At 36.7% G+C, this 12,057-nt stretch overlaps 1 protein-coding gene across 1 annotated transcript; it reads left to right on the forward strand.

Moving 5' to 3' along the window:
• Nucleotides 1-666: 666 nt before the first annotated feature.
• LOC135225594 (alkylglycerol monooxygenase-like) lies at nucleotides 667-7,689 on the forward strand. The gene is made up of 8 exons (XM_064264882.1): nucleotides 667-815; nucleotides 1,213-1,445; nucleotides 1,894-2,021; nucleotides 2,552-2,703; nucleotides 2,964-3,233; nucleotides 3,411-3,562; nucleotides 6,007-6,258; nucleotides 7,062-7,689. The coding sequence occupies exons 2-8, from the start codon at nucleotides 1,341-1,343 to the stop codon at nucleotides 7,332-7,334; spliced, it is 1,332 nt and encodes a 443-aa protein (XP_064120952.1). The 5' UTR covers nucleotides 667-815; nucleotides 1,213-1,340; the 3' UTR covers nucleotides 7,335-7,689.
• The last annotated feature ends 4,368 nt before the right edge of the window (nucleotides 7,690-12,057 follow it).

Consider the following 12,057-nt stretch of genomic DNA (forward strand, 5'->3'; position numbering starts at 1 on the left):
TACAGTTATCACGTCGTTTCAGAAGATATCAGTTTCAGTACACACGACACCTCGAGAGAGAGAGAGAGAGAGAGAGAGAGAGAGAGAGAGAGATATCCACCTTTGCGGCGTGTTTAGTACAACCCCGTTTGGGGATTGCCGTAAAAACATAAACAAAAAACTGTCAATATCATAAAGATAATGAACCGCCCCCCCCCCCCCCCCCACCAAAAATATTAAATAATGACCCCGAACTTTGTTGGGGGTCCCTAATCTAGGAAAGATCCCTAATCATGTTATTTATTGAAGTTATCACGAGCGATAAGATGATAAAATATGCCTTGTTGTCTAAAGGGACGTTTTTTTATATTAATTCCCTGATAAAAAGATCAGTCTAAAAAAATGAGACTATGAAGCTCTGTTGTTTACATATCAAAACAACTCTTTAATGCTTTTTTTTTTTTGTTAATTTTTGTCGTTTAATTCTATAAGTTACTTGTACACTTTTGCTATTTAATGATAATCTCATGATAAACACAAATAACGCGTTCAGTTCGTAACGACTTCAAGAAAGTGGGTATCATTTGTTGCTTTACATAACCGACAACGTTGATAATACAGATATACAGATAAAGTGCGTACTGAAAAACCGCTATAATATCGAGATTTCAATAATGTGCATGTCATCAATGATGCTTCTAAGCAGCGTTGGTTTAATTAAACTGTCAGGAGTTGGCGTTCTGTAAGTGGCCATGTCTCGCTCAGTCTATAAGTTGAACTGTGGACGGATGGTAGACTTATAAGTCTAGGATTTCTTCCAGCCTAGCTGCTCTTTGGTACGGACACGTAGCTATCTATCTATCTATCTATCATCTATCTATCTATCTTATCTATATATATATAGTATATATATATATATATATATATATATATATACGTATATATATAATTACATTTTATTGGAGTTTTGTCGCTCGCTAGCTGGTGAATTACATTTAAAAAAACATCGTATTTCATAATTTAAAACTATGCTTGATTCTTTTAAGTCAAATTAAGGAAATCATCATCTAATTCTGCATCTTGATCAAGTAAATTGGCTTGAACATGGAATATCTTGAGGTTGATGCCTGTTTAAATGTATATTTGTGCCGTCAAAATGGCAGTAGGTACACTGGAAGAGTAGATATTTTCTTTGCCTCGTATTTATATGAACACTCACTTGTTCCTTGACAGAGTCTAAGGCAGTAAGGGTCTAGGGGAAACTATATCTGGAAACCGGAAGGCGCTCCCTGGAAACTGGAAGGTGTGGTGACGCTTATAGTGCCAAAAATTAACCATCTGAGGTTACAATAGAAGACAATATGGCGTCATCTCTGCTAGCCAGACTCGGTACTTTCTTTTACTTGGTTCATCCCAACACGACGAGCTTCGAGAAGGCCGAGGATGTTCCTGATTATCCAAATGAGGTAAGTGTGTTTTATTTCACGAACATTAATGTTTGTAATACCAGCAATTCTTACATTCATGTCGATTTACGTTCAAGTTTCCCCACCGTGTGTTACAATACTCAAGGTATTCTATATACCTTGGCAATACTGAGGTGTAGCCATATTCTAATATCGACTTATTGGCGTAGGTTCAAATTGTCAGGAAAATCTCGCTTAATTTCCCATATGGATTTTTAGAGAATTTCAGCATAATATTATAAATCAGAGGTATTGATAATCCATGTCTTTCTATTCTGTAAACAAACAAATGCAGTTATATACACAGGCAGTATAGCGTAAACTACTACTTTCATAGTCACCCGTAACCTATTTTAAACCAGAAAATCAAAGAAGTTATAGAGTTATTATTATTATTATTATTATTATTATTATTATTATTATTATTATTATTATTATTATTTTGCAGGCTGTCCCACTATTCATTGCCTTCCTCATCCTGGAGTGGATTATTACCAGACTGAAGAACAAAAACGGCATGATAACAAACGATATGCTAACTTCCATCGGTAATGGCGTCATTCACCAAGTGACCGGGTGAATATGACAAAACCCTTTCTTTCTTAGGACAGCGAAACAACATTAGCGCACAATTTACGCGACAGATGTATGAATAGATGAATGTTCTTTTTATATATTATGCATATCTTTACATACGTAGTAAAGAGACAATTCTGTGGCGCACTTTTGTAACAACAAAAGCGCAGTCTGCCCACTGCTGGCTGGCTGGCTGACTCATCGAGTCGAAAGGTTACCAGGAGCTTTTGTGGAGCGAAATGGGAAATGAATGGAGCAATATCAAGGAGCAATAGAGGTCTGGAGTGGGTACTTTGTAAAGAGAGAGAGAGAGAGAGAGAGAGAGAGAGAGAGAGAGAGAGAGAGAGAGAGAGAGAGATCACAGCTTTTGTTAACATATATATTCGTTTCTTTCCTTCCATCTCCCTCGTTACAAAGCACTTTTTTTTTAATCAATTTACAATCGTGTCCAGCACCAGAGACACTTAACTAATGTTAAGATTAACAAATGTTATTAATTTCATTACCAATAATCCCTACTTACTCTTTAGGGCAGCGATTCGAGGCACGGCGTTGATAGGGTACGATTGGATATATAATAAGTATCGTTTCATTGACCTCGACTGGAATTCCCCCGTGACCTGGTTTCTGGCGGCCCTGGGTGTTGACCTTGGATATTATTGGTTCCACAGGGCCTCTCATGGTTAGTTTTAAAAGTATCCACTTATAATTGCTTACTAATACTGTTATTATAGTAGAAGAGCTAGACTTTGCAAAGGCATAGTACCATAGTACTAGTGTTAGACTGCAAATGTAGTACTACCACAGAATCAGAAGACTGGTTTTGATATTCGTCTCAAAATTTGACCAATGGCAAATCAAGCTTATCTATTTGTATTTATCTATTTATTTTGTAACTTTCCCTTGCTAGCTACAATAATATAATCTAAAACGCCATTCCAGAGGTGAATATCCTGTGGGGGAGCCACCAGACGCACCACTCTTCCGAGTACTACAACCTTTCCACGGCGCTTCGTCAGTCGACCTTTTCTAGGTACTTCTCCTTCGGGCTCTATAACCCACTAGCTCTCCTGGGCGTGCCCTTGCCCGCCATCTTGGTACACCAGCACTTCAACCTCCTCTACCAGTTCTGGATCCATACGGAAGTGGTCGAGAACTGCGGTCCGCTGGAGTGGATCTTTAATACCCCTTCACATCACAGGGTGCATCATGGTGGGTTGGGTCTATAGCTGCTCTAGAACAGTTTCAAAAGTATTACGCAAATAATTCTCTCGAGCCTTTCAGGAGTTACGTATAATATAGCCCACGTGCCCTTTAAAGCTGCACGGCTTGTTGTTGCAGTATTCACACCCATAAAATCCGTATTAAAAAATGTTCTGTTATTCACAGGAGCCAACAAATGGTGCCTGGACAAGAACTATGCGGGTGTCCTCATCATCTGGGACAGGATGTTTGGCACTTTTGAACCGGAAAGGAAGGACGAAAAGATTGTTTATGGTCTCGTTTCTCAACCACAGTCACTGAATGCTGTTTGGCTTCAGGTAACTTGTATTAAATTTGTATACAAGATGGTTTTCGTATTTATACTGCAGGGAATTAGTGTCTATTTAGTGTCTATTCATTTCATTGAATGTAATATCTATTACTGTTGCACAATTTTTCAATGTTTATTTAATGGTTGTATCTCAAGTCTCACACGAATTTCTTAACTTCGTCACACATGTAAAGAGTTTGATCAAATTAAATAAATACAAACATACATACATACATTCATACATACATACGTACGTACATACTCAGTGGTAAAATCCATTACAAACAATACAAACCAAAATAGACTTTAGTCTTTTGAATGATTTCAAGACACATTTTACTCATGAACATAAGCTGCATGTCCTAGTACCATAATAGTGAAATGGTTTAATTCTGTCCTTAAGAAATGCTGTAAACTAAATGATTATAAGTTTCTTGAAATTATTATTCTATGATATAGAAGCAAAATCAATTGTTGATAAAAACACTGCCATTTTGTTGATCACCGGCTATTTGTATTGTTTGTGGATGTGTTATAAACATAACAATAGCTGCCAAAATGTAATTGTTCTTTTGAAAAATAAATTAGAAGCACAAAGGATGTATATTAAATATAGATATACACAAGCAATATTTACAAGTATGTAACCAAAGAATTTCTAAACTATATGTTTTGATTTTGATTTATATTGATTTTGAAACAAAATGTTATTTAAGTTTAATATTTGATTTTGTATAACAGAATTATCCAAATAATGTAAATTATTGGTGTATAATTGTATTTTTGTTAATAAAAGATAAAAAAAAAAAAAAAAAAAAAACAAAAAAAAAAAGTACCATAATCTCTCTCTCTCTCTCTCTCTCTCTCTAGTCCTAGTCCTAGTGTGTGTCGTAGTGCCACAATACATACATACATACGCGGTTGGTTTGGTGTTTGCCTCTCACCTCGGTGGTCGCGGGTTCGATTTTCGGCCATTCCATTGAGGAGTGAGAGATGTGTATTTCTGGTGATAGAAGTTCACTCTCGACGTGGTTCGGAAGTCACGTAAAGCCGTTGGTCCCGTTGCTGAATAACCACTGGTTCCATGCAAATCCACAATTATGTTTCAGAGTAAAAGAGAGAGAGAGAGAGAGAGAGAGAGAGAGAGAGAACTCAAACTTGACTAGGTTTTCAGTTGCTTCTGGCCACTATATAATGATGCCCCATATATGTACATACATACATACATACACACAGACATTCATATATACACACATACATACATACAACGCTGAACTTTTGGTGCGTTTGCTCCAGGGGCGAGGTGGTACAATTCACCCAAATAACTTTGAACAATCGCGCCGCGGAGCAATCCATTTCAGTACACAGGAAATGAAGCATCATTTAAGCCCTACGGAGGTGTTTATCTTCTCACGCAGCCTCTAAATGCATTCTCGATAGATTTATCTACGCTTCGGAAATCGCCCGCCGACGGCCATTATCCTCTCTCTCTCTCTCTCTCTCTCTCTCTCTCTCTCTCTCTCTCTCTCTCTCGTAATCCTAGTTATGCTACTGCTCGTGACCTAGTACCATTATCTCTCTCTCTCTCTCTCTCTCTCTCTCTCTCTCTCTCTCTATCTTTGTCCTACCTAGTGTGTATGCCATAGTGCCACAATAATATGTCTCTCCCTGTCCTAGTTCTGCTGTGAACTTAAAGAAAAAAAAATTGTGCTGTGTGGTTTCGTACGACTGTGACTCTCTCTCTCTCTCTCTCTTGGTCCTAGTTCTGCTGCGCATTTCTTAGTACCACAATGATCTCTCTCTCTCTCTCTCTCTCTCTCTCTCTCTCTCTCTCTCTCTCTCTCTCGGTCCTAGTCCTACTGTGCGTTTCCTAGTACCACAATGCTTCACATGAAACAAGGATTACGGAATTATAGCTATTCCAGATGGAGTACGATCGTATATTCCAGGTTTACTATCACTGGTTGCGGGGGGAGGGAGGGTAGAATAATGCTGGATCACTTGGCTTTGGTGCTTCGAAATACACATTAATAGATGATTTGTTATTGGCAAAATACAACATTAATAACTGTACAAACCTATTTAGGATCGCACACACTTCACAAATATGTTGTATACAAATCAACAACTTAAAGGTCGTCCTGACCAGTATTACTTAACGACCTATAACCCAGAATTCGCCTAAGGTTCGTTCATCAAGTCGTTGACATGTTTCCAACATGTATGCAGTATGTTGAAGACATTTTATTGTAGTGTGGACGAACCTTTATGTGTAGACAACACAGTATACCAGCCTTTATCGAACATTTTAAAGGCTGTCTTCTGTTATGATGATAATGATCATTAATGATTTTCATATATTTCTATTTGATTATTCATTAATTTGGTAATAATAATAATAATAATAATAATAATAATAATAATAATAATAATAATTGTATTTCCTCTCAGGTATTCTACTTCCGAGCCATTTTCGAGAAAGCTCTCAGCATGCCCACTTGGGGCGACACCCTCAGGGCCCTATTTTACGGCCCTGGTTGGGTTCCTGGTACCCCAAGACTAGGGGACCCCTCGACGTTTCCTGACGTGAAGGCCCCCCGCCCCAAATATAACCCGCGGCTTCCTCTGTGGCACGAGATCTACGTGGTGGTACACTTCGGCGCCATTGTGGTCATGCAACACGTTTTCATTTCCAAAATTGCGGTGAGAGGGGCTTGGTATTTCGTATTTTGTCTCTATTTATGTTATTCAATTGTCCATTTATCTGTACATAAGCATTTATAATCCTGTGATATGTTTATAAGTAATTTTTCATTAATGTATGTCTATTGTGATTGGATAGGTCTAGCGACTATGACCAGTAGATTTCATGTGTTTAGAGTTTGCACTTAAAAAAAATTATTCGTTTAGTTTGTAAATATTTTATATCTCAACGTATAATTAGTTGTGTATTTATGTATACATATGTATTTAAAAACCTGTTGATATGTTTCCAGATGTCATTTCTCAATTACGTAGACCTGTTTCAACTGCGTAGGTCTAGTGACTATGACCATTATGGGTTTAGATTTTGGACTTTCGAGAGAAAGTCTTTTGATGTGTTGAAATGAAGAGATTTTTAGCTACTTAAGCCTCATTTTGCCGAAGCTTAGTAGGTGTTTAATATATTAATATATTGGTAGGGTATCAGGGTGAGAAAAATGAACGCATACATATATAGAGACTCGTAGTACTATACTGGTCGCTTTAACCAACGTCTCGATGGCTCTCATGATTTAATTATCATTTCGCTATGGGTTTCTCTCCCCCTGTGCATCCCCCAACCCCAACCCCCTTTTATCAGAGCGGTCCCAGAAGATGTTAAAATTTCCGGTTTTCATAGAAGACATTCCCTATGCCCCGGTGGAGTTCCTAGGCCTATTCGCAAATCGTCTCCAGCCTCTTCCGCTGGAAGTGAGCCTTTAGAGGGAAACAAAATAGACCTTCATTTGGGCTTCCTCTTTCAGACCTTCTCCTGGTTCATGGCTCTGGTGTTCCTGCTCTTCATCCTGCTGTCTGTGGGGATCATAGGAGCCATGTACGACGGCTGGTGGTGGGCGCCATTGGTGGAGGCGGCCCGATGCGCCTGCTACGTTGCCTACGCCAGGAGTTACCCAATTACTTCGATACCGGTTGTAGACTCTGTCATCTTGGGCTATTTCGCCTTGTCCACTCTGCTGTGGGCTTCGCAGAGCATGTCTGTGATACAGGCCACAGCCAAAGAGGCCAAGCTGCAGTAAATGAGGGATTAAAACACGAAATTTTCGCCATCACGAAAAACTGCTAAGCTCATCTTTAGTTTTAGACGCAAGCAACCCCCCTTTTTTTCGCGCCTTCGTCTCTCGTATTTCAGAAATGCTGTGGTTGTTGTTATTGTTGTTTTGCCAGGGTTATTACGCCATCACTTTGTCGTGAGCTTCGGTTCCAGCCACAACAAGATCGTTTGTAAAAGTGGGATAGGAACCTGCGCCATTATGTAAATTCACCTTCCGGGAGAAGTGGTAAAAAGCGCGCCACGAATTATGTTACACTTTTTTCCCGCCATTAGACCGATCGGATATATATATATATATATATATATATATATATATCTATATAATATATATATATATATATATATATATATACCCGGATTGTATCTTAACCTCCTCCTTGAAGAAAAAGGTCTTACTTTCGTGAATATATCCTTATTACTTAATGAATACTCTTATTTTAAATGAATGTACTTTAGAATGTATAAAAACAACTAATTACCTTGGAAAACTGACAGTTATCTTGAATATTAAAATGGAATAAGACTTAAATCAACACCAGAATTTTAAGATGGTTAATTTAGCATCGAAATGAATAACAGTTGTTCTCATATTTAATGGCGAGAAAGACTTACAGAGTTACTTATACAATTACACTTAAAAATTTGAATACTGTCTCGTTATATCTCAAAAAAGTGTTATCACGATCATAACATCACCAGTTGGATATTAAAGATTTGAAATCTTGTTTAATTACTTTTAGCCTAAATAGCTCAAAAAGGGGGAAAAATCAGCTGATGGATTCATTAAATATCTGATGACGTTCTGTGCTTATTTAGCAAATACTCAAGAGTCCTTATCTGGCTTAGATGTAATGAAGAAACCGTTCAAGATTTAAAACCAGTGTTTCATTTTTTCCTTTGTGGTAATACGTCTGCATGAGAGAGAGAGAGAGAGAGAGAGAGAGAGAGAGAACCTTTATCAGATATTTATGATAAGTGATTTGGCGCAAATATAAATGAAAAGAGAGAGAGAGAGAGATCTGTTCATGGTATATCAAGGTTGGCACATAACATAGGCCTATATATGTTCATTCTCTACTACATAGGCCTACGTGTTCATTCTCGTGCGTCTGCTAGGCTCTGCGTTAATAGTTCAAATTGTTCAGTTGTGTTCTTTTGTTTTATGAACAATTCCTCCAGTTTTATGCTTCAAAGTTGTTATTGTTAATAACATTATTATTATATTCAGAGGACGAACCCTATTCAGATGGAACAAGCCCACCACAAGGGCCAGTGACTTTAAATTCAAGGACCAGAAAGAAGAAACCAGTTAATAAAATAGAATAAGATTAACAAGTTAATAAACGAATAGATAAAAATGTAAGTCAATGATTAGAATACGAGCATTGTCGTAAACAAGATGGAATAAGATAAGGTGAGTTACCGCGCATGGTAGCCGTGCTCTGTGACGTCACCTGGAGACTCCTGAGTGTATATTGTGACGCTGTCCTGTAGCTATATAGATCTGGACCATCAGCCTTATTGTTCATGCCTCGTTTTTGGATTCCTAACATTGCATTTCTGAAAGTAGGCTAATATTTAAGTCTTTATGGCTATATTTCCAAAATACAAATACATATGATAGGGAATATAATAGCATTGAAAATAAAAATTTACGCATGACATAAGCTTTATGCCTAACATTTCATTGGAAATCTTATTGTAATTAATTCTCTCTCTCTCTCTCTCTCTCTCTCTCTCTTGTTTCAATCAAGCGATTTTTCAAGATTACTGAACAATTTGTTTTCATCTAATTATACCTTTTCTATGGGATTACTGCATTCTGTCTCTTATTTCAATCAAATAAATTTTCAATATTACTGAACAATAATTTTTATCTTTTTCACACCTTTGGTACGAAATTTTTCCTTCTTAGAATTTAATATTTTTATTCTAAAATGAAGCCTACATCTAATTATAAAAGCTCATTACCTCCTCCGGAACATCAGTATTGGCGGCCCTGAATATGTCAGTAAGATTTGAAACTGCTCCGACTCCTGGTTTTACAGCATCACCGTGGAAAATTTTGAATAAATCTTCCATTTCTTATAGATTTTCTCTAAAATGATTAGGCGACCTATATAACACCTTACTCTTTACATATGATATCCAGTCCTCGCCTGTTTCATCTACATCAGCTGAGCCTAATGACGTATCCTTATTTCTAAATTTGAACGCTACGAACCCTCCCAAATAACTTAAGGACGCATTTCCTATCAGGGCTTCAGGTTCTATCGCTATTAAATTTTCTACTTGATCTTCCTGAGTCTCAATCTCATTGCTAACAGGCAGAAGGTGCTTCATGAGACACGCAGAGTTACATAACTCTGAATCTAGATCAATGGGAGCAACATTTGAGCTTTGAGATGGACCACTTACATTTAAGCACTCTGTACTAGAGTCTGTAGTGACACAAGATGTATAGCTTCATCATTATTACAAACATTAAGACCCTGACTGGTTAAACTATTGTCTCTACCCACTATGCATATTCTATATCTAAATTCCAAAGGTGACGGATGATCATGTCAATGACCAATTTGTCTTATGAAAGAAAAGAGATGTTCGACTGTGTCTGGACATAGCCGAATTGTCAACATCCATACAGTTCATGCAACATGTTATACAATCCTTGTACTGATTTAGATGAAATAATGACGCCGTTCTGGAACGGAGACATTTTGTCTTTCACTTTGGCATTACTAGCAAAATCAATCATTTGATCAAGTATTTCGACTTGACGTGGACTATTCGAGAAAGCATTTCTTACTTTCTTTACCCAATCATATTTCATGCACAGGGTCATCAAGTCAAATCCCTTTTCATCGCTCTGGCATTTCGATTTGGTAAAAATATACACGCATATGCTTCAGTAACTTGTGTATATATATACATACCTATATATATATATAAACTTATAAACATACATACATTTTTCGCAGTTTATCCATATAAAATCAGGACGTAATTTAAAGCTCAAAAAATAGTATATAAGCACACGAAAACATTTCTGCAAAATTCTCTCTCTCCATCCGATCTTCAGAGACATTCTTCCGATCGTGGTTAAAGATTTACTTGCATGAGAAATATAATTGATATATTCATATAATCTCTTAATTTTCTAAGTGAGCCTATTCATATACAGTTCGCTTAGTTGACCAAAATGCTACATGAAACATTCATATGCCTAGTAAACCAAGCTAAAGTGACGAGATATTAGTGATAGGCTTACCTGAAGCAACAGTAACATTATTATAAAGATTTTGTGTTCTTTTAGATTTCGGGCAGTCTTAGAGCAGTAATTGAGCAATTCGTGCCCAAGGTTTCTGGCAAAACATTGGATTGGAAATGTGACGAACAAATTCGTGCAGTTTTGGCATTGATACCATCACTTCTTTTGGACATATTCACCCACTTCTTACATAGTTCCGCATCTTTTGGGAAACTGTAAAATTTAATTTTTTCACTTCCATCAGTTATATTGGTCTTATAAGAATTGGAGCAACCATATATGGCACATATTACCATGATAAATCTGTCCTCGCAAATGAAAACATAAACATATGTCAAAAAACACCGGATATTTCCCGCCAATGTGTCGTCTGGCTGAAGTCTCCAAGTCTCCAGGTGACGTCATCTTGGTTGTAACTACTATATAGTTGTACTTCAGGTAGCAATAGGCGGCATTTGTAGCGGGAGCTAACGTTAGCATAAGTAGCGAAGAAAGAATGTAAACACAGTCTGTCTTCGAAGGCAATTGCCGACATTTCTATGTTATTTCCTGAAGAATAATTCTTTTCCTAATTGAATTCAGAGGACTTGGCTCTTTATTACGATGGTAGGTGAAATCTGATATTGGTGAAGGTGTGAACAAATGTTATTTAAGCTCTTCAGTGATAGAATTGAGTTAGTTTGATTGCATGTAATATTTGCAGGAAGGTCTCTCTCTCTCTCTCTCTCTCTAAGCCTTCATTGCAATATTGGCTACACATCAGGAACATACATGAGTTGCCCATTTTTCGTGAATAGAAAATGGGCATAACCAGTCATATATGAAATCATTCTGAGATATCCTCGATTACTATTCTTGCTAGATTTTAGGTCTTTAAAGGCCTCATAAGAGGTATAGTAGGCCTACTTTAAGGATGTATAACTGAAAATAGCAGTTGTGACTTGAGTCTATCAAATACTGTAAGTGTGATGCGTCTAATGTTCTAATTGAGTGGACTGTTTACAGTTTTGGCGCCTAAGATCATTATATATATATATATATATATATATATATATATATATATATATATATATATATATATATATATATATATATATATATATATATATATATATATATATATATATATATCATATATATAGCATATCCTACTAAAAAACTTTGCACATATATCTTTAGGTGAAATTTATTTGCAAAAATGTTGACCTTAAAGTTCCTCGTTACATTTTGAATGAGACACTCGCAATCTTCAAAATTATATTTGTAATATCGCAGCAATTCAAAGATTGCTTAGTTGAAAACAATTATAAAGGCTTCTATAAAAAAAAAATAATGATTTCGTTTTTTAACTTGGCAACCGAATTAAGCGAGCTATTTAGTGACACTATATCTGAGTCATTATGAAAGTTCAGATTGT

This window comes from Macrobrachium nipponense, chromosome 13, assembly GCF_015104395.2.
Source record: "Macrobrachium nipponense isolate FS-2020 chromosome 13, ASM1510439v2, whole genome shotgun sequence".
Lineage (NCBI taxonomy): Eukaryota > Metazoa > Arthropoda > Malacostraca > Decapoda > Palaemonidae > Macrobrachium > Macrobrachium nipponense.

Excerpts from the sequence above, each read along its gene's own strand:
- LOC135225594 (XM_064264882.1), top strand. The coding sequence starts at position 1,341 with ATGGCGTCATCTCTGCTAGCCAGACTCGGTACTTTCTTTTACTTGGTT. Across the intron at positions 2,022-2,551 it reads GTCATTCACCAAGTGACCGG|GGCAGCGATTCGAGGCACGG; the intron begins GTGAATATGACA and ends CTTACTCTTTAG. Across the intron at positions 6,259-7,061 it reads TTTTCATTTCCAAAATTGCG|ACCTTCTCCTGGTTCATGGC; the intron begins GTGAGAGGGGCT and ends TTCCTCTTTCAG.